The following is a 24,007-nucleotide window of genomic DNA, read 5'->3' on the forward strand; positions in this document are numbered from 1 at the left end:
CAAGCCCAAGAAGGCCCAAGCCCAAGAAGCCCAAGTCCAAACCATGAGGGGCAAGACCAAGCATTAAATAAAAGAGCATCATTTGAATGACTCTTGTAGGAGGTGTGGATATTAAATAAATAGGTGTGAATGTATTAGAGAGAGTCACATTGTCCATGTGACTTAGTAGGGGGGTGTAGGTGTAGTTTTTAGGAGGTGTCATAGTAGAAAAAGGTCACACCTCCCATGTGACTTGTTTTTGGTGGGAATTTCAAATGAGTTTTATTTGAAATTTCCCACCTATTTTTCAGCACCTCTAGGCTATAAATAAGGTGCTTTCCTTTGTAATTTGGAGATTGGAATTTTATAGTAGAGAGACTTTACTCAAATTTGGAGAGAATTTGTGAGTTTTGAGTCTTCTTCTTCTTTGCCTTATCTTGTGAGCTATGGTGAGCTTCAAGTGGTGGCACTCCATCACTTATCTTGGTTCAAGGTTCCAAGTGGCGTGAATGGCTTCTTCCAATTCTCAAAATCTAGCAAGCATCTTCCTATAAGTGTTCTTCTTCCTTTTCTTCAATTTTCCATTTGGTAGTTTTTAATTTCTAGTGTTTTCCTTCATTTTCTACCGTTTACATTTACTTTTCCAGCTTTGTTCTTTGTTTCTTTTCGGTTCAATAGCTAGCTTTTCAATTCTGTCCAGTTTTTAATTCTTGTTCTTCATTCCTTGTGTTTTGATTCCATTGACAATACATGGACTTCCATATGAGTCTTGGTTGGTGCTAAGTTTTGGTGAGTTCTTGAATTAGAACATTGATCCAATTCTAAAGTAAAGTGCCTTTCAAATCCAGCTCAAGTTGCTCCTAAGAATGTCAAGAATCATGTGTTCTTGTAGTTACATTCACATCAGAAAGTGAGAATTACTAATAAAAAATAGTGTTTATCTTTAACCGCAAATTTATAAATGACCTCTGGTTGTCATAGGTTAACAGTCACAGGATAGTTCTTATCACGTTCTGTGGAAACAAAAACCTAAAATCATAATTTATGTTAATATCATAAATTTTACCAAAAGGTAATGACACTTTAGAATATGAAGAAAAATAGGTTTCAGATGAAGAAAAGACAACACTAATTTAACTAATACCTTGCCATCTTTGTCCGTGGATGTGGGCAAAATGTCAAAAAAGTTGGATAACTTTCTATTGACAGCTTCTTCCTGCACCTCCATGATTTCTTCGGGCACCTCCATAAAATTTAAAAATACCAAAATTATCCTTCAGTAAAAAGATAAAAATGAGAAAGGAAGTTACTTCGTGTGGTGGGGTGCATATGGAGCTTGAGTGGTGGTGGTCCGTGAAGTGGTCCTTGAAGTGGTGTTGGAGGTGGTGCTTGAGAAGGTGGTTGAGGTGGTGCACGGTGATAGGTAGCAGCGGTGGTAGGTGGTGCACGGTGGTAGGTAGCAGCGGTGGTAGGTGGTGTTGGCATTGGCACCGTTGGTGAGGTACATTCTCATTCTCATTCTTTTGCCTTAAATAAATATTTCCGCATTAGTTAATCCGGTGGATCCACGGATCACATAATCCGGTGCTTAAGTAAAGCGTTTCAGATTAGATAACTTTTGTGCATACCGGATCCGGAACCTGCCAAATTCATATTTCCGGATTGTGTAATCTGGTACCAAATGAACTATGGATTACACAATCCAGAAGTGATTTTAGAACTTTCAATATGTCTTGCGTATTACGTAGTCCGGTACTCATTTTGCTATATGAATTTCAATTACGCATTACACAATTTGGAACACCAAACATGACTTACGAATTATACAATCCGATAGTCATTTTGCTGTGAAAATTTTGACTTATGGATTACACAATCCGGAAGTCACCTGAAATAACTTATGGATTACGTAATCCGGAATTCATTATGCTGTTAAAATTTGACTTATGGATTATACAATCCGGAAGTCAAGTTGTCAATTGCAAAATCTTATGCTATTTTTGTTTTGCATATGTGAATTTATGGAAATTATAATAAAATTAAAATTTATGTTTTATGAATGAAGGTGTAAGTATGGAAGAATTAATGAATTCTGTGCATCAACATGGATTGTTTAAAGGGGACTATGGTATCCATTTTACAACAGATGAGGTGAATAAAATTTCATTTCATTTATGTTTATTGCATTATAATTTGAAGAAGTGATTTTGTAATATTGTTAGAATAACTTTGTGTAGGTGTTTCCTTCGCGAGAAGACTTACTTGAATGGGTCCGTAGGGTTGGTTATGGACTTGGTTTTGTTATTGTCATTATTAAGTTTGACATAGCAAATGGTAAGCAAGGGAGAAAGACATATGTCTTGTTAGGCTGTGAAAGGGGGGGTAGTTACAGAAAGTATAAAGATGGTTTGGAGGTTAGTGTAACTGGTACTCGAAAATGTGAATGTCCCTTTAAATTGCAAGGTAAACCTGTTGGAAAGGGTCAAGGTTGGGTACTTAAGGTAATATGTGGTACTCATAATCATGATTTGTATGATACCTTAGTTGGTCATCCATATGTAGGCAGATTAAAAATGAATGAACATTCAATGCTTGTTGATATGACTAAAAGCATGGTTAAGCCAGGTAACATTCTACGTACTTTGAAGGAGAATAATTAGGATAATATGACAACAATAAAGCAAATATACAATGCAAGATACTCGTACAAGAGATCAGTTAGAGGACCAAGAACTGAATTACAACAGTTAATGATGTTGTTAGACCGTGACAACTATCTTCACTACGTGTCATGAGTCTTCAAATATTGTTAGTGATATTTTTTGGACTCATCCTGATGCTGTGAAACTCTTGAATGCATTTAACATTGTATTCTTAATGGAAACAACTTACAAAACAAACAAATATCGACTGCCTTTGCTTGAGATTGTTGGTGTAACTTGTACAGGTTTGTCCTTTTCTGCTGGTTTTGCATTCTTATCTAGCGAGAAAGAAAAGAACTTCATATGGGCATTACAAAAATTTAGAGGGTCACTTTCGACATCGCATGTGGGGCCTGAAGTCATTGTTTGTGATAGAGATCTTGCTTTGATGAATGCCATCAATATTGTGTTTCCTAAAACAAGAAATCTTCTTTGTCGGTTTCACATCAATAAGAATGTTAAAGCAAAGTCTAAAATGTTGGTAGATTCTGTCGAGGCTTGGGAAGTTGTGATGGATTCATGGAAGACTATCATTGACTGTATAGAGATTGGTAAATTTGATGAGTTTGTGAAAAATTTTGAAACTATTTGTTCACCGTGGCCATTACTTTTTGAATATGTGAAGAACACTTGGATTATTCCGCACAGAGAAAAGTTTGTCAAGTGTTGGACAAATTTGTTAATGCATTTGGGAAATACAACATCAAACAGGTATATATGAATACCTTTACTTTGTTTAGAACGTGTATAATGTGTAATTGTTTTATTATGTTTTATACTTATACAGGGTCGAATCAGCTCATTGGTCTTTGAAACGAATATTACAAAATAGCATGGGAGACCTGTGCTTGTGTTGGGATGCTATCAAGCATGTTATTATACTTCAACATAACGAGATTAAGGCATCATTTCAAATGAGTCTACATATGATAGGACACACATTCAATGTGCAATTGTATAAAATGTTGGTTGGCTCTATATCTAAACATGCCTTAATTCTCATTGCTGAAGAGTTTGATCGGGTCAATGATGTGGGGTTTGATAGTGAACGATGTGTGATGTGATTCCACTAGCCATATAGAGAAAGGTTCTTGACCTTCTTAGGAATCATCTTGAGTTGGATATTATAGAGGCACTTTTCTTAGAGTTGGATCATTGTTCTAAGACAAGAACTCACCAAAAACTACTACCAAATCCCAAACTCATTTGGATGAACCAATTTTAGTCAAATTGAACCGAACAAAAGAGAAAGAAAAGCAAAGGAACAAGATGAATGGACAGAATTATAAAACTGCCGAACCAAAATACTCATAAAAACAGCAAGAACACCAAACCAATTTACGTAATTTCCTACCGTGAGATACCAATTTAAGTTCTCCCCGATCCTAATATAAATGTTGTATATATTAAATATAATTAAATAAATTTAAACAATAATTAATAAAGATAATTTAATTGAAGGTTTTTTTGTTCTTACCTACTAGTACAAAATATGAAAACAACGACCCTTTATTTAGTGCGGCTTTGCGCTTAAACGCATTTGTAAAAAACGCGGTGGCATTTTTGAAATTAAATTGATTTACAAATGCAGTCTTTAGTATGACCGCATTTGTAATTCAATTCAGAATGATTTACAAATGCGGGCATAGTAAAGACCGCATTTGTAAATCATTTTAATTGAACCCCTTGTTAGTCCCACTCCCAAGAGCACAAAGGGGAGTTGTGCGGCTCCTCCAACATCAGGGGATGATATCAACGGGCAGACAGAGGTTTGTGAGCTACTGGTAGTGGGCGGCAAACTTTCTCGGGTGGTGGCACTTGGAAAAGTCTATAAAAACGCCACCACCTTACATAACGTTCCTCTCTCCCCTGATATGGCGAAGGTAACAGTTGAAAAAGTACGATTTCCTGATGCTCGTGTTCCACTACCTTCAGATGAGGTAACCACTGTGGCCGATGCATTTCAGACATTCGTTGTCTAGCCTAGAGAGCTCATTCGATCTATGCCCGAACCTCATGTAATAATTTCGTTTCATTATATTATTTTTTATTTATATTTATATATTACATATAATTTAATACAAATGTTGTTTATCTTGTAGAAACCTTTTCAGCCACCAAGTCCGAAAAAGAAGCGTGAGGTTACAGTTGACGATCATATGGCTTCCCTACGTCTCATTGCTAGTCAGATTGGCAATGATCCTTTTCCAGTTCCGTGGGATAATACATTTTTTCAAATAAACACTGAACTGCCACTGATGATTTACAACACAGATTTATCAGAATTTATATCTGGGAAACAGGAACTCAATATAAGTATAATTCAATTTTTTATGATGTAAGTATCTTTACCTATTATTCAATTTACTTTATGTTAAATTATTATTGATTATGCTTTAACTAAAAACTTGTAGGTTTTGCATAGAGTCTGTATCACTGAGGGGAAGGAAAATATGTACGTAATTATACTAATCCCGTTGGACCAAACTCAACTGAGACTCAAGCATACATCACTAACATCCTGCAAAAAAAGAGGGAAAACAAATTTATTTATGCCCTTATATTAATGAGTAAGTTTAATTATATGTCATCAATTATTATTATTTCATGTTTTAAATATTTACTAACTCTTTTCATTGATCATATAAGCATCATTGGCAGTTACTTGTCTTATCAATGGTTGATAAGACTGCTGTGTGGTTCGTTCCCTACACAAGAAGATGCCCACAAAATTTAAGGATATCATTGATACGTATGTATAGTATAAACTTAACTTTGTATTTTACTAATTAACCATCTACTAACGATTTTTGTATTAACCAGTTCATGGCGTGGATATAACATCCTAAAAGGTCGATCCAGTTCAAATAATTTGAACTACATAAGAGTAAAGGTTTGTAATTTTTTTCTTTCTCTATTATCATTGTTTATCAATATACTAACATATTACTTTTTATTGAATTATAGTGTAATAAACAACCAGGAAGCTATGAGTGTGGCTATTACATTATGCAATGGATGATTACCATTATAAGACTAGGTGTTAAAACTGGTTGGAAAGAGGTACTATATATGTTAAACCATTTTTATAATTCTTGAACATATATATATCTAAAAACTAATTTATGTCAACTTTGCAATGCAGTTATTCACAGAAGAAACACCAATGAATGAGGAAGGCATTTCATTAATTTTTATAACTCTAGCATAGGTAAACAATAGTGGTTTTATTATATGTAATTTGATCACTTGTAAATGTACATTTTGATGATTTCAATTGATTACTATATTTCTGTATTTGTCTGGCTGGGTTTGATCATTATGCAGGTTATTAAAATATATGGTTTCTGCACAAAACAAAGTGAACTTTAAAAAAAATATCACTATTTACAAATGCGGTCATTTACCAAGACCGCATTTGTAAATAGTGATTTATGAATGCGGTTTTTACCAAGACCGCATTCATAAATCCTAAACCCCAAACCCACTCCCTAATTCAGAATAATATACAAATGCGGTTATTTTAGGTAACCGCATTTGTAAATGTGATTTATGAATGCGGTCCTATGACCGCATTTGTAAATGCCAGATTTACGAATGCGTGCTGATCAAATGCGGTTCTATGACCGCATTTGTAAATTTAAAATAGCCGCATTTGTTTTACATATCTGCACTAGTCCCAAAGCTTAACAGCAACATGGTCAGCAAAATTTACCAGTAAAGACATATCAGAAGGTCCTCCAAGAAACCCTACTTCGTGGTCTACTTGGTCATCATTCTGTAATTCTTGTTCATTGTCATTATCAATATGAACATCATCATCAATCCTTTCCTCGACACCACCTCGGTCTCTTCTACGGACAGATGTCGTCGGTCTTCTGCGATCATGATCCCTAGATCCACCACCTCTAGTTTTAGCCATATTTATCCATAACACAATTTAAATTTCAATTATTTACAAATAATAAATAATATAATCATGAATTTGTGTACATAATATAAAATTTAAAAAAAGTTTTTAACAAGTGGGTTGGAAACTAAATATATAACCAAAACGCAAAATCACAAAAATGCACTTTGTAAGAACACTACCGGATTACATAATCCGAAACACACACAATGTAAACCTAAACCGGATTACATAATCCGAAACACACACAATGTAAACCTAAACCGGATTACGTAATCCAGAATTACTAAAATACCTAAATCAGATTACCTAATTCGGAATTACTAAAATAAACTAAACCGGATTAAGTAATCTGGTATTACTTTACATTCACAACTATACCGGATTATTACATAATCCGGTGCCTATTATGAAAAAATGCACAGCGTACCGGATTACACTACAAACGGATTACACAGCAGCAACAGGTTTCAAAAGCAATGAAAAATCTGGAAAATTCAACTTACTAACCTGTGAAGAGGACACTTTGGATGTGTGAGTGCTAGAGAATGTGGAGTTTAGAGAGATGAAGAGAAAAAAATCTTCGAGTGGAGGTGTGGAGCAGCGCTGCTGGAAGGAACAGAGAGAAAACGCACAAAAATGAAAGTGAAAGTGAAGATTAAGTAGGTTAAAGGTATATTAAACTATTATTTTAATTTTTTAATATTTTTACTGAGGAGTATATTAGTAAATGTACTTTTAGTATGGGGGTGGGAGAAGAAGTCATGGAGGTGCAGGAAGAAGCTGTCCTTTCTATTATACTAAAGCTTTCTTGGGGTTATGGCATAGTGTCATGTAAAAATGTACTAATACAAAACAACATACAACATTAGCAAATACAGAAAATTAGTCCAAAAATAAAATAAAAGACATCTTCTTCATCTGTGCCTTTTCAGCATAATTTTTCTTGGCAATAATCTTTCCCTTGATACCAAGAGCCTGTTCCACACGAATTAAAATCCAATTAGATTCACGAAAATACAATCATATAACTCAAATCCCAAATTCCAAATTCCAAATAAAAAGCGGCAAAACCTTCTGAGCCATTGCGGATTATCAAATTGTTTAACTTTAATTGAATTTCATAAAAAAAATCCATTTCACTTAATAAAACAAACCCTGGAAAGAGAATTTTGGAACATGTGAACTCGTCACATTCTCATCCAAATCCTTTAGCCAAGATTACTACCGAAAGATAAAACTAGCTTTTCTTACCTGATTATAAGGATGAACACTCACAAAGAGCTCTAACTCCTAAAGAAAGCAGAGATAGCCTAACATGTACCATAGAGTTCTGATCAACAATATAAATATATCACTAGGATCTTGAACTAATAGAGACTAATCGTGAAGTCACAAACACTACATGCAAAACATGTCTACCTAGGTGAACAAAAAACTAAAAAATGATCCAAAGTAAAAAGGAACAAGAACATACTCTAAACATAAATCTGATAAGAAGTTTTGCTCTATTTATTGTCAGGAGTCTATCCAAAGGTGGCCTCCGTCCGTGAATCTAATGAAGGATGTGATTATAAATCTAGAGAGAAGAAAGAGGAGAAAAAAAGTTTTCCTAGAGAGATAGTGATTATTTTAAAATGAAACCTAAATTTTCTAATTATATGAAATTTTTACTTTAATAATAAAATATTCAAATATGATTTTAATTATATTACACTACTAGAAAATCATTAGATAGAAACTAATTTTAGAGACAAAAAATAATTAGTTGTTATATTGATACTATTTTAGAGACTAAAAAGATTTTGATATATAAACTAGTTTTTATTACTGATAAATAGTTTCTAATAGGTATCTAATTAGGTATCAAAGTTTTAATTACTAATTGTTTAGATTTTAAATTTGATAGTTAAAAAATTAACAGTTAATTAAAACCAATTTAGAAACTATTTATCAATAATAGAAACTAGTTTAGATATCAACAATGTTTTTAGTATCTAAAATAGTATCTAATTTAATCAACATAACAATTAATTATTTTTTATTTATAAAATTATTTTTTATTTAATAATTTTATTGTAGAATTACTTCTCTAAAACTATTTTCTAAGTACATATAAAATTTGATTGTTTTATTTATATTTTAAAATGTTATATAAAAGTTCATTATTGTGAATCACATAAAATGAATAAAAAAAGAGAGTATACTGATATATTAAATATTTTTATTCCCCATATATATACATATATTCTGTCTCTTTTCTATCTTTCTTTTCTCTCTTATCATATATATATATTATTTTATTTTTTTCTTCTTATTTTATTTTGTTATCTTTAGAGTATATATATATATATATATATATATATATATATATGATGTTGACAAAAAATATTAGATCTATATGAAATATTTTTCTGAAAAATGTTAAAGCATATATAGTTATTCCGTCACAAATTCCGGCTAGAAGCCTAGCATTTAATATCATGATAAGTTCCTTTCCTATTTTGGCACATTGTTGACTTTTCACACCATCAAAATCCAAACCACCGAAAACCTCCTTACATCAAAAGACAAATCCACCGAAACCTCCTTACATCAAAATACAAATCCACCGAAAGCTCCTTACAGATTCATTCATTAGTTTCTTGTAGTTTCTACTTAGTTTCTCATCAGCAACCTCATCATTGTTTACTTTTCAACTCCTCGCTACTATATATATGTTTAATAAACACAAACCAGTCATCACACACACAGAGCAGATACATACAAGTGAATATTCACTAACTAAGTCATGGAGAAGAAATCATTAGCTGGGTTATGCTTCCTCTTCCTTGTTCTCTTTGTTACTCGTAAGTCACTACTTTTATGTTCATTCTTCTACATGTCTATAACTATATTCATTCTCCTGAATACTTTATAATTCAATATGTCTGATATTTACTGTTGAATTTATTTGAACATGCAGAAGAAGTTGTGTTGCAGACTGAGGCAAAGACTTGCGAGAACCTGGCTGATACATACAAGGGTCCATGCTTCACCACTGGCAGCTGCGATGATCACTGCAAGAACAAAGAACACTTGAGGAGTGGCAGGTGCAGGGATGATTTCCGCTGTTGGTGCACCAAAAACTGTTAAGTGGATTCAGAACTTTTTATAAATAAAACAACTATTATATATATGGAATAAGACTAGCACTGCATCCACGAACTATATGTATAGTCTGTGGCTGTGCAGAACAGCTGAGTTATGTATTTACTTTATGAATAAAGTTCTTCTGTTGTAATACATGTTCTTATCCTTCTTCGTACCATCATTTTAATCTTTTTCTCACATATTTTCTGTTGTTCTTCTGAAAGGAACTTGATGTATATATGAAAAGGAATTAGTTAATTGATTTAATACTTTGTTCATCAAAATAACTAATCTTTTTATGTACAAAACTTTTAAACTTCCTAAATGAGTCTCTATTGTTCACTGATAAAAAAAAATAGTGAAAGCAAAGAAATAGTAATTTATAATACTTTTAAAAAAGAATATTACAGGTTTATAATAGGGTATTGGTTCACTACAATAATTATCGATATTTTATTTTAAATATAATAAAAAAGTTACTATTTTAATAAAATATTTTAATTTTGATAATTTTGTTTTAATATAAAAATATATTTTTAACAAAAAAAATTAATTTTAATAATTTTGTTTGAACTCTGTTACGTAATTAAAACAATTGAATACATCTTTTGTCTTAATATATCATGATTTTTTATTAAAAGAAAAATTAACTGTAAATGAACCTTTGTTCATTTTACTTTATAAATTTAAGAAAAATTTAAAATCTCTAGTCATTTTTTCAAAATTAAAATTTAAAATATTTAATCATTTCTTCAAAGTTAATTATATATTAATATTAATTTTTTTAATAAATACGCACATGTGACTGAAAACAAAAAATGTTTTTAATTATTTTAACCAAGAATTAAAAAAAGAATCGTTATTAAATACAAAACATATTTTTATTACTTAGCCAATAACAAATTTTTTTTAAAAAAGTAACGTAATTAAGTTCTTGTATCAAGAATGAATTTTTCTATTATATTAAAAACGAAATATCAATATTTATTACTCTAAATTGACTATTTATCCTTTATAATATCATAAAAAAACTTCAAAATATTTATATTCCTAAAAATTAAACTGACTATTTATCTTTATAATATCATAGAAAAGAACTTCAAAATATGTATATTTTTAAAGATTACACTACTAAAAAATCATTAAATAAAAATAAATTTTAAAAATAAATTGTTATATTGACAAAATTAGATACGATTTTAGACATAAAAAATAAAAAAATTATTGATATCTAAATTAGTTTCATAAATAGTGATAAATAGTTTCTAAATTGACATCTAATTAGTTACCTAAGTTTTAGATACCAATTATTTAGATTCTAAAGTTGGTATCTAAAACCTTGATATCTAATTAGATATCAATTTATAATCTAATTATCACTATTTATCAATTATAGAAACTAATTTAAATATTAATAAACTTTTTAGTCTTATCTAATTTTGTAATATTTTAACTAATTATTTTTTGTCTTTAAAATTGATTTCTATTTAATAATTATCTTGTAGTGTTATAAGTGCTCCTTACCTATTTTTATATTTTAAAAAAATTACATTCATTTTTTTATTGTAAGTTAGTTACGAAAATTAAGAAAAAATGAGATGTAATTAATATTAGATTACTGTCTATTTTATATTTCATATTTATTTAAAAAGAATTGTTTCTATAAAGGTAATACCATTTTCATGAAAATAAAAAATATTACATAATTTAAGAAATGTTAATGTGGATCACTAATGTGCTGGGAAAATTAGAACTAATTCTTCCTCCTTGGTATAGATAAAAAATGGACACTGGTGGAAGTAAGAAGCAAATAATAGAAAATAGAATAATGATACCGAGAAATTTTAACGTGGGAAAACCTTCTCAACTTGAAAATAAAAACCCACGACACCTAGTCCAGAAAATCTCTCCACTGTGAAAGTAGGATTACAATATTTGTTTATGTCATTCTGAAGGTAACATTTAATCTCATCCTACAAGGATGAAATAAAATATCTCTCTAGTCTCTCATTGATATTTTAAATCTCACATTATGGTGGATATCAACTCTCATTTACTCTCTGTTGCTCTTTTCACTTGCTTGTATTTTTGTTCCTCATAGGTTCCCTTTATATAGAGAATACGAGGAAAACTTCTTCATAAAGAGATCATGAAAAATTAATGTTTATCACATTTTCAAGATACCTTGAAAATAGTATCTTCAACTTTCTAGGTATATGCATTCCTAGGGCTTAGCATCTATAGTTTTTTTTTTCTTTCGTCCTTTGGAATATGAACAAAGGCTCTGCATCCAAATACTCTCAAATGGTTGAAGGATGCCTTCTTATTGTACCACACTTCCTCTAGAATCTCTCCATCTAGAGGTCTTGAAGGTGTCAGGTTTATGAGATCAACTACAGTCTTTATTGCTTCACCCTAGAAAGACTTGGGGAGGTTAGCACCTTGTAACTTGGATCTAACTTTCTCTTCAATGGTACGATTCATTCTTTCGCCTACTCTATTCAGTTGAGGAGTCTTTGGTGTTGCCTTCATCATTTTGATGTTATACATCTTGCAATAGGCTTCAAAAGGACCACGGTACTCTCCACCATTGTCTGCTTTCAGACACTTAAGCCTTTTCCCAGTCTCATGCTTAACTAGTCAATATAACAACTAATTATTTTTTTGTCTCTAAAACTGGTTTCTATTTAATGATTTTCTAGTAGTGATATCATTTAAGTAAATATATATGTGTAAACATATCATTCAAATCCTCATTAAATAATATTACGAAAAGACATCTCTTTTCCAAATGATTTCTAATATCTACACATGAAAAAAATAATTAAAACACCAGGATAAAATATAAAAACTTCATTTGCTCATGGAAGAGTCTTATAACTGGTAACATCCTCTATTCCCGTGTAATACACAATCATCACAAATTGAAACGCATAACCACAAATAATAGGGTATGCTAGAGATTTTTAAATTTTTCAATAACTCTATATTCAATTCATCCAATCACAAACATAGGAATTATCACACTTGATCCATTTCAATGTATTAAACAGTCAATTATAAAAAAATATCTCTTGTTCAACATCACTCATTCCAAAAATTCACTAATTCACACATAATTACTTTACTTTACATTCGAAAAAGTCATACATTGATTTAAACTCAGAGATCTGCACTTATCATACTATTCACACTGGGAAATCTCTCCATAACTACATATACATATTAATCCCTTCAACTTGTATGACATATTGATCCGTCTTATCTTCTTTGACCAATTATTTTTCAAATTGTAGACTCACTCAAATAAACTTTCTTCGACTCTCACCACCTGATAAATTTTATCAGTATGATTCCAATATACTAGTATAGTCAATATATCTCTTTATATACGAATCTATAATCAATGCACATCCTAACAATCTAAACACAATATCTCATTTCCTAAAAGTATTGTCTCAATCATATTGCACATGATTCGTAGTTCATTTCACTCATCAATATACCATTATCACACAAACATTTATGCTTTTAAAAGAGTTAGAAAATATCAACATTAATCACATAACATTTAAAATTTCACAAAATACATTGAATATATAACTAGTGTTTTCTTTACAATTCAATAAATGTTAGATTTACTTAGAATTGTTCCTGCTAGGGAGATAAGACCTAGAGAACTATTAAAGTCTTCGTCTTCTTCCTTCCTTCAGGCAGGTTGCTAGGGTTTCATTGGGATCCTTCTCGCCTTTGTGCTACACCTTCGGCTCTCAGTATCGGGTGAATGTCAAAGGGAGAGGTACCTGCAGAAGGCACTCCACCGTCCAAGTCAGTAAAGAGGGTGTTCGACACTCGGGTGTATGTACAGTAATAATGTCGTACCTTGTTCCTTGGGATGTGTCCTATTTATATTATTTTAATGGGCTTACCTCATTGAGCCTGATTAGTGTTATGGATCACACTTATGGTTGTATTACCTAATTCTTAATGGTAGTTTAGCTTCACTAACCTTGGTTTGAGTGTTAATGGTTGAACGTGTTGGTCGGCCTAGTCGTCCGTGGGTGTCTCGGTTAGCTTGGTCAGGGAAGACCGAGCCATGTCAGCGTGTCAGTCGGCCATACCAGTACACTTTCCCCCAGGCTCAAGGATGGACATATCCGATGAGTTTTTAATGATGGGTGTTAGTTGGTTCCCTTTGGATGTGTGGCTGTTGAGTTTCTCGAGGTGTTATGTGACCTCAGGCGGCATGAAATAACCCGCATTAATGAGGGGTTTTTCGGGCGTGGGACGTTGTGGACCGCTGGATTTGAGAGATCATTTTGATGCTTCGTATTCTGAGGTCCCTGGGCCCTATATATAGTGGTCCCAACAGTCCCGAGGTACTGTGCTTTTTTTTTGTGAGTGATATGAGAACTGAGCAATCTCTCGCCCTAGTTTTGATAATCGAGTGACATATCGCCCTCCTGCTTTTCCTCAGTCTTCGGCTTAACATAAGGTGATGGAAGAGGCCCAAGCACAAACCCACATGCAAGCCCGCCAAAGGGGAGATTTGGGCCAACCACTAGAGTGATGGCCAAGAGGATCCAAGAAGACTGGAATGCTGCTACTGATGGCAGAGAAACGTTCTTATACAAATACCATGAACTCTAGTGTAGAGTACACTTTAATTTCTTGTCACAATTAGCATAGGAACTTTAATTGTAATTTTTCTTAGAATTAATTTTGGCACCTAAAACATCAACCTAGGTAAACTTAGAGTTTATAAAAACCTCTAAATTTACCAAGGTCGGTCTAGAAAGCGCATGGAGGGGGTGAACATACAAGCTAGACACACCCCTCCCCATCTGCTCATTTAGGCGCTACTTTTGGGAGGGAATTCATTTGAATTCCCCTCCACTTTCTTTTGAATTTCCAGCCCTCTAAACACTATAAATAAGAGGGTTTGGCTCATGTATTTGCAAGATTAATATAATAGTGAATTGCTGCCAAATTTGAGCCAATATCACTACTTGTCAAAAACCTCTCAAGGTTAGACTATTGATCTTCAACTTTCATTCTACCAAAGAGAGATGACCTCACCACTCTCATTTCATACCTAATCTGCACCGCCAAGGCAGCCACAACTCCTAGGAGAGCCTTGACCGTGAATCTCAATTAAGCTTCCGCAAATTCCACCAACAATCTTCCAAGAATGAAGGCACTCTCCATCATTTGGTATCTAGAGCCATGGTCTTCAAGAGATAAGGGCCTTATCTTGTTTTTATTTTTGTGTTTTCGTGTTGTTCTTCAAGTGTTCTTGAATGTCTTGTTGTTTTTTACATTTTAGTTTGATTTAGATGCTGTTTGGAGAAATCCAATCGGTGCAATGTGTTCAAATTGTTCTTGAGCTTCTAATTTTCAAATTTGTGTAGTATTCCATATAGTTTTGTGTGGTTGTTCTGTTTTTTTATTTATTTGAGTCTTTATTGAAATTTTAATCGGTTCATATTGTGTTGATTTGAGTCATTTTGATTTTTGAATCCAATTGTGTTTAGTCAAGTCATGTTTCTCCTAAATTGTCATCAATTCCATGTAGTGCTGTTTTTGATAATTTTGGTTGTTTGATTTTAAATTTGAGTCCAGATTTATAATTATGTGTTTGATCCTTTGGTGCATTTTAATTTTAGATTTGAGTTCGTATTTGTGTGATAGATCCATACAAATTCTCATACACCAATTCCATTGTGTCTTTGAAGTTTCTTCAAACTGTTTTTAATTCAGGATTAGAATTCCTCTGTTTTAATTCTGTGTTGGTTGTTTTTACTTATAAAATTAAAATCCGTTGAAGAAAAATTGTGAAATTATGGATTTACACAGGTTGATGTGTTAGAAAAACAAGAAAAAAAAGTAAGTCAAAATACAAAATATAAAAAAATGATAAATCAAATGAAAAAAGTGTGCATTCTGGCGCGAACAGAGACGATAATTTGACAACATATTTGAAAACTTTATCACAATTAATTGGTGCATTATTTTGGTGTGATTCCAGTGCAAAAATTTTGCTAACATCTTGAACTGCTTGTGATTCAAATTCAAATTTTGCTAACATCCCTACTTAGTAGGTACTGTTTTGAAGATTTAAATTGACTAACCTTAAGAGGTTAAGCAAGGGGCTGCAGCAAGGAAGATTACAAAAACATACAAAGTGTGGGACACAACAAGAAGGAGTACCAAAAGTAAAGGAGTGCATAGTATAGGAAATCTGAATTTTACTTTTGTAATTCAATTTCTATTGTATTTCTTTTTGAATTGTAATTGCATTCAACTTTGATTAATTAGTGGAATAATTACCTATTAGACGGTGAATGTGTCTTCAATGGCTCTAAGTGTCTAGAAGCCTCACCTTAGGATTCCCCTAGTTTTAAAGCTTTCTAGTTAGTAAACTTTAATTGTGTTTTAGTTAATTGCTTTGCATTGTTTACTTGCTTTGTATTGTTTAATTGCTTTGTATTTTTTTTCTTGCATAAAATTTTGTTTTTCATTCTTAATTGTGATATAAGTAAATTACTTAGAAAAAGATTTGTGAAAAGTCTTGAGGGATAGATTTTGGCAAGGAAAGACTTGGTAATTAAGAGATCCTAATGATCCACCTCTCTTTCCTGGAAAGCTACCTTCATTACTCTCCTTGTCTTTTTTGTGGTAAATTACTTACAACACATAACTTTAACCATGTCTTCTCATTCTTGTCATTCTAATGAAAGTGAAGGAAAGTCTATCAAATCTCTTTTGGAAAAAATAGCACAAGACGTTCTAGCACTTTCATATAGACAATTGCAACATGAGACCCAACTCAAAGAAACGAATGCTCAATTTGCTTTGATACAAGATAAGTGGAAAATAGTTAAAGAAAGAGATGAATACAACAAATCTAAAAAGAGTTCTCATGCATCTAGCTCTAGGGTAGATAATTCTTTTTGGGAACAAAGCATTAGAATTAATGAATACTATCAACCATCCCCTAGGAAAGCTAGAAAGGAAAGAAAAGAAAACCCAAAGGAGGTTAGGGTAGAGCTACCTCATTTCTATGGAAAAGAAGATGTTGAAACATATCTAGATTGGGAGATGAAGGTAGAACAATTGTTTGCTTGCAACCATGTGAGTGAAGAAAAGAAAGTACCCTTAGCCACCTTATGTTTTCAAGGTAATGCTATGTATTGGTGGACTGCCCTAAAAAGAGAGAGACATCTCTACAAGGACCCTCCCATTACATATTGGAATGACCTTAGGGGAGACTTAATGATGTGATTCCAATAGCCACATAGAACAAGATTCTTGACATTTTTAGGAATCACCTTGAGCTGGAAAAATATAGAGGCACTTTTCTTAGAGTTGGATCATGGTTCTAAGTCAAGAACTCACCAATAACAAGTACCAAATCTCAAACTCATTTGGATGAACCAAATATTGTCAAATTGAATCAACAAAGGAATTTAAAAAGAAAAGACCGAACAGAATTAAACCAAAATCAATTGTACCGAACAGAATTAAGAAACAAAACAGAATATAGGTGCTGGAAATTGGAAGAACCGAAACTAAAAACAACTCAAAACAAAAGGCAACATGAACAATTGAAGAAGAAGAAAGGAAGGAGAAGAGAATGCTCATGAAGATGGAAGAATGGTTGGATGATCACGCCACTAGAAGTATGGATGCTCCTAGATGAGTGTGCAAGCCGCCACTTGAGGAAACCATGGTCCTTCAAGATAAGACTATAGTAGAAGGCTCAAAAGCTCTCCAAATGCTCACTCCAATTTTGAGTATAGTTTCTTTAGATAAATTCAAATCTGAATTTTACAAGGAAGGCACCTCTATTTATAGCCTAAGGTGCTGAAAAATGAAAGCTAAAACAATTCAAAATTCCCTCCAAATCAAACTAGAACCGGCGCCTATTTGCAAAGCAAGGAAGGTGTGATCCTTTCCTTCACTTTGGCACCCCCTATTCTACTCCTACACCTATCTACTAATACACCCCCCTAAAGCTCCTAACTAAAGCCTAAAAGATGCTATAACAAAAGAGGTTTCTAAAGTTTCCCTCTAAGCACCTTCAACTAAAGAAACTACAAAAAGAGAAAATAAATGTCCTCTAGCTCCCAAAGCTTTGAACATGCTTCTTGTAATCCTTTGAGGTGGACTTTGACCTCCATGGGCGTCCTCCATTTGTACCTCCACCTCTTCTTGAGCTTGATGAGTGGCCTCCATGTTCTCTTGAGCTTGATCTCCATCACTTAAGATGTCGCCATATTCCCTCACATTACAATAGGAAGTTAATGGACAAGCTCCAAAGACTTCATCAAAGAAATCTGAGTGTAGAAGAATATTGACAACAAATTATGTTATAAATGAAAAAGGCAAGGATTAATGAAGAAAACCATACCACCATATCTAGGTTTTTAAGTGGTCTCAAACTTGAGATAAGAAACAAAAGTTGAACTTTTACCTTATAGAGATTTAAATGACTTGATTCAACTTAGCATTAATGTTGAAAAACAAATTTTGAGAAAACAATCAAGTCAAAAACAAAGTTCATACTCTGTATCTTATGACAAGGATGAGTTCCAAAGAGGGGAAGAACATATAAAAGAAACATCTCTAGAACCTTCCCAAAACCTATCCAAATATGAGCTTATCTCACACACTTAAGCTAGAGAAGTTCAATGTTTAGAATGTCTTGGTAAGGGTCATTTAGCATCTCATTGTTCCAATGAAAGGTTTATGATCTTAAGAAATAAAGATGAATATAGTAGCTAAGAAGAAGAAACTAGTGAGAGTGAAGAAAATGGGAAAGAAATAGAAAAGCCAAGTGAAGGGTTGTGTGAATCTAGAAAGAATGAGGAATATCTTACAACAGCCCTTACAAGCATAGTGAAAAAAGAATCTTTAAAGAGGGATTGCATAGGTAAATATGTAGTAGTTTATTTTGATGACTACCTAAGACACCTTAGGGACGTTTTCTTAGTTCTTAGAGTTAATAGTTTGTTTGCTAATAGTGATAAATGTACTTTTTATGTTGATAGTGTAGTATTTTTAGGCTTTATAGTTAACAAAAATGGGGTACATGTTGACCCCAAGAAAATCAAAGCCATCCAAGAGTGGCCAACTCCACAAAATGTAGGAGATGTTAGGAGTTTTCATGGTCTAACAAGTTATTATAGGAGATTTGATCCTAACTTTTCAAGTCTAACTTCACCACTCAATGAGTTAGTGAAGAAAGACACTCCATTTTGTTTGATGGAGAAGCATGAGCAAGCCTTTCAAAGGTTGAAAGCTCAACTCACCAATGCACCCATTCTAGCTTTACCAAACTTTGTAAAAACTTTTGAGCTAGAGTGTGATGCATCAGGAGTAGGAATAGGTGTTGTGTTGTTGCAAGGTGGGCACCCAATTGCATATTTTATTGAAAAACTTCATGGTGCAACCCTCAACTACCCCATCTAAAACAAAGAGCTCTATGCACTTGTGAGGGCCCTGCACGAGTCTTTAAAATATTTAAAGGGTCAACACAAATTAAACAAAAGACATGCAAAGTGGATGAGATTTCTTGAGCAATTTCCATATGTTATCAAATACAAGAAGGGCAATACAAATATTGTGGTGGATGCTCTATCAAAGAGACATGCCCTATTTTCTAAACTTGGAGCCCAAATTCTTGGATTTGAAAACATACCCGAACTTTATAAAGAAGATCAAGATTTTGCACCCACTTTCGCTAAGTACCAACATAGAGCACATGGAGGGTGTTATGTTTATGAGGGGTACTTATTTAAAGAAGAAAAATTTGCATACCCCAAATAACACATAGAAAACTCCTTGTAAAAGAGTCACATGAAGGAGGATTCATAAGTCATTTTGAAGTTGATAAAACTCTCAAACTTTTGAAAGAAAAGAAAAATATGACCTCCTCCCTAAATAAATCTTGTAAAAAGTTGTCAAAAGCAATAGCAAAACAAGAGGAATGGCAACTTAATAAAATTGATTTTTATATAACTGCTCAAACTAACTCATTTGCTTTGTTTGATGATTCCCATAGATGAACATTTGATCCAAGAGGACGAGCATAGTTGTCAAAGCAAGAAAAAGGCTGCTATTCGAGATTGACCCTGTAGATCTGAGGATAGATCCTCTCAAGAAGGAGCAGATGATGGACACCATCCAGCCACATACATCCCCCTAACAATGAAGAAGAAGAAGCATTCGATTTGAGGAAAAATCCTTTTCAAGAGGTAGGGGATGATGGAAGAGGCCAAAGGGGAGATTTGGGCCAACCACTAGAGTGATGGCCAAGAGGATCCAAGAAGACTGGAATGCTGCTACTGATGGCAGAGAAATGTTCTTATACAAATGTCATAAACTCTAGTGTAGATTAGACTTTAATTTCTTGTCACAATTAGCATAAGAACTTTAATTGTAATTTTTCTTAGAATTAATTTTGGCACCTAAAACACCAACCTAGGTAAACTTAGAGTTTCTAAAAACCTCTAAATTTACCAAGGCCGGTCTAGAAAGCCCATGGAGGGGGTGAACATACAAATTAGACACACCCCTCTCCATGTGCTCATTTAGGCGCTACTTTTGGGAGGGAATTCATTTGAATTTCCCTCCACTTTGTTTTGAATTTCCAGCCCTCTAAACACTATAAATAAGAGGGTTTGGCTCATGCATTTGCAAGATTAATATAATAGTGAATTGCTGCCAAATTTGAGTCAATATCACTACTTGTCAAAAACCTCTCAAGGTTAGACTATTGATCTTCAACTTTCATTCTACCAAAGAGAGATGGCCTCACCACTCTCATTTCATACCTAACCTGCACCTCCAAGGCAACCACATCTCCTAGGAGATCCTTGACCGTGAACCTCCATTAAGCTTCCGCAAATTCCACCAACAATCCTCCAAGAATGAAGGTACTCTTCCATCATAAGGTTAGTTATGTCAACCTTATCTCGGCCTACATCTTCTTCTGATCGCCCTTCCCCTCCTCTCGGTCACCCCTCTTCTTCTTCTTCTTCTTCGTCCTCTACCACCGACTCCTTGTTGGTCGAGGTGGCCGAGGTGCCACTTCAGGTAGAGGTAGTTAGGGGGGATGATCTGGCCAATACTGTTGACCGGTCGGACTCCCCCCAATGGGCATTCCTTTCGTGGACCTTAGTTGGGTGGACTCTAAGGTGGTTGGGATCTCATCCAACTTTAAGACCGATGCTTTTGTGTCCAAGTTTTTGGGCAAGTACCCGATTTTAAAGGCGGGCGGGCATTCATGCTTCTTTAGTGTTGTGCCTTGTGAGTCCACCGAGAGCATCTGTTTGGGGAGGTCAGGTACCGGTCCCCCTTCTTTCTACATGTATACTTGTCTCTTTGCAGACTAACATGTGTCTTTCCCCTTTGATAAGTTCACCATGGGCGTCCTTCGGGCGCTCAACGTGGCCCCCACCCAGATTCACCGAAACACCTGGGTGTCCATCAAGGACTTTCGCTTGCTGTGTGACGTCCTATGCCTTCATCCCACTCCCTCTTCCTTTCTTTCTTATTACACTTCTCACCCCGCGCAACCTGTGTCTTGGAACTCTTTGATCGGTCGGTCAGGGAGTTTCCTCTTGAACTCCTTCACTGTCTGTTACAAGAGATTCAAAGAGAGGTTTGTCAAGGTTATCATTCGGCTAGAGGCGACGACCTTTTTCCTTGAGGGCAATGGCCAGTCTCGATTTCCTTTGTATTGGACTAGCCAGCCTCGCGACTTTAAGGAGTGGCTGAGGCTGACGGGGAGTGCCAATGACATAGAGATTCTCTCACTCTTCGATGCACTCCCGAGGTAGCTTCCCACTAGGAGGCTGATCGGTGCTTATACCGAATCGGCGCGATCGACGACCATTAAGGGTATGAGTCTTCATTTATTCTATCGGTCGGTCTTATATATCGTCTTCTAACACTTGTTCTTTTTTGTAGAGATCATGGCTCAAGATCCGCCAGCTGGTGCCGACGTCCTCGACGCCTATAGGAAATGGGCGGCCGAACGGAAGGGGCGTCGAAGCATCGACGCTCTACCTACCACAAAGGGCTTGGATGCTCGAGCTGACAAGAGTTCGGTTGGCTCTTCCCAGAAGTTCAAGAAGAGGTCGAGGGATAGTGGTAACATTACCACCACCACTCGTTCCCCTGGTTCCCTGCCGACACCGCCACCTTATTGGGACACGGTTGAGGTGGACTCACCCTCGCCCAGGCGTGTGGAGGAGGTGGCTGGGTCTCCCGAGACTGACCGCGTGATGAAGGTCTCGATGTCACCCCTCGCCCTTCTGGGGGGTGACCTGCTGATGAGAATAAAAAAAATGTTATTAATAGGAGGAATGGACAAGGGCCAAAACATTTAAAGTTCTTCTTATTAGTCTTTTTCAAAAAGATGAGGCCCAAGCCCAAGAAGCCCAAGCCCAACCCATGAGGAGCAAGGCCAAGCATTAAATAAATGAGCATCATTGGATGTCTCTATTTGTAATTTCTTTTGTGTAGTTTTTAGTAGAACTTTAAAAGGAAGGTATAGATATTAAATAAGGGGTACTAATGTACAAAACAAGTCACACCTTCCATGTGACATAAAAAGTAGGTGTAGATATAGTTTTAGGAGGTGCCAAAGTAGAAAAGTCACACTTCACAGCTCTTGTATTTGAATTTGTGCCTTTTCATTTTCAGCCCTCTTCTACTATAAAAGGAGGTGCTATGCTCTTGTAAATTCAGAATTTAGAAATTGAAGAAAGGAAACTCTACTCAAATTGAGAGAGAATTGTGAGAGATTTGATCTCCTTCACTAAGTCTTATCTTGTGAGCTTTGGAGGGCTTCAAGTGGCGGCAACTAGCATTCATCTTGGATCATCATCTCCAAGTGGCATGTCATCTCCTTCAAGTCTTCATCAAATTAAGTTCCTTCTTCCATCCATCTTCATTTCCATGTTTTGTAGCAATTCCAATTGGTAGTTTATCTTTTTAGGTGTTGTTCTTTAATTTCCACCGATTATTCTTGTTCATCTTGTGTTCTACTTTCAAGTATGCACTTGTAGCTTAATTTGATTCTGTATTTGTATCTCCAATTCCTTGTGTTGTTTCGGTTCATTGTGGAATGGCACTCAATCTTGAGTTTGGTTCATCTATTAGAAGGCTTTGTACTTCAATGATGTTTCCTTAAGTTCCTCCACTTGTTCCTAATTGTTTGTCCTTGTTTTCAACTCTTAATTGTTGTCTTTCTTCACATTTATTGTTGTGTTCATTGCTGAAAAGTGTTTATGCTTGATTCAACTCACATCACTTCTCTTCCTTGTTCTTCTCTTCACTGGCCTCGGCACGGGCCTGGTTGCGGAACTCTTTGAGCTCTTCCAGCTGCATATACTTAGCGGCTCTCTTCCTCAGCTCGTCCAGGCTGGCGGTTGGCTGCATGCACATGTTATCAGCAAAGGGTCCTGGGCTCAGGGCTGTCAGCATGTGATGCATGGCAACATCCGGGCTGAGGTTCCGGATGCTCATTGCCACTTTGTTGAACATATCAATAAAGGTTCTCAGCGACTCTCCCTTCTCCTTGCGAATGCCTACCAGGGCGATGGAGGTCAGGTGATGTGGCTTGCTGGTGGCAAACTGAGTCTCGAACTTCGTCACGAGTGTGGCAAAGCTATCAATGGAGTTGGGTGAGAGCTTGGTAAACCAGCTAAGGGTTACTCCCTTCAGTGATGTAGGAAACACTCGACACAACATTGCATCGTCCATGGTTTAGAGGCTCATATCGGTGGTGTAGGCATCCATATGCTCGTCCGAGTCGGTAGACTCATCATATCGATCTCGGTTGAAACCCTTCCACTAGTCTGGTAGTGGGACTTCAATGATAGTGTTGGTGAATGGGTGTCGGCGGGCCGAGTCCATGGTGATGGTCGTCCTGATCGACTTGTTGAGTAAGGATTCTCCCTCCATCTCGTGGGTGGGAATCTTGTCTCTGGTGTCCTCCACCGGTCTCGGGTTGGGAGGGGAGGTGAAAGACCTGCCGACAACATTGGTCGGTCCAGTGGATGGTCTTCCCTCCATCAGCTTCTTCTTCATCTCTTCATTCTCCCTTCGGAGAGCCTGCATCTCTTGTTCCTTCTTGAAAACTTCCTTTGTCCTCCTCTTCATCTCGACTATCTCTCTCTGCAGAGACAGCATCAGCATTGCTTGGTCGGCATTAGTCATCATTTCCATGCTTCTGGTTGAGACTATCTACTTTCTCTTTTCAGCTAGTTTC

The 24,007-nt window shown here is 35.0% G+C and overlaps 3 protein-coding genes across 3 annotated transcripts; 2 read left to right on the forward strand and 1 right to left on the reverse strand.

The window, feature by feature from the left end:
• Window positions 1–2,052: 2,052 nt before the first annotated feature.
• On the forward strand, window positions 2,053–3,745 carry LOC137834021 (uncharacterized). The gene is made up of 4 exons (XM_068642087.2): window positions 2,053–2,130; window positions 2,217–2,604; window positions 2,927–3,392; window positions 3,469–3,745. The coding sequence occupies exons 1-4, from the start codon at window positions 2,053–2,055 to the stop codon at window positions 3,743–3,745; spliced, it is 1,209 nt and encodes a 402-aa protein (XP_068498188.2).
• A 5,581-nt stretch (window positions 3,746–9,326) lies between these two features.
• LOC137835208 (defensin-like protein) lies at window positions 9,327–9,876 on the forward strand. The gene is made up of 2 exons (XM_068643593.2): window positions 9,327–9,440; window positions 9,557–9,876. The coding sequence occupies exons 1-2, from the start codon at window positions 9,383–9,385 to the stop codon at window positions 9,724–9,726; spliced, it is 228 nt and encodes a 75-aa protein (XP_068499694.1). The 5' UTR covers window positions 9,327–9,382; the 3' UTR covers window positions 9,727–9,876.
• Window positions 9,877–23,043: 13,167 nt separating this feature from the next.
• LOC137834020 (uncharacterized) lies at window positions 23,044–23,499 on the reverse strand. The gene has a single exon (XM_068642086.2). The coding sequence runs from the start codon at window positions 23,497–23,499 to the stop codon at window positions 23,044–23,046; it is 456 nt and encodes a 151-aa protein (XP_068498187.2).
• Between the last annotated feature and the right edge of the window lie 508 nt (window positions 23,500–24,007).

The sequence above is a fragment of the Phaseolus vulgaris genome, chromosome 5 (genome assembly GCF_051622355.1).
Source record: "Phaseolus vulgaris cultivar YP4 chromosome 5, ASM5162235v1, whole genome shotgun sequence".
In the NCBI taxonomy this organism is placed as follows: Eukaryota; Viridiplantae; Streptophyta; class Magnoliopsida; order Fabales; family Fabaceae; genus Phaseolus; species Phaseolus vulgaris.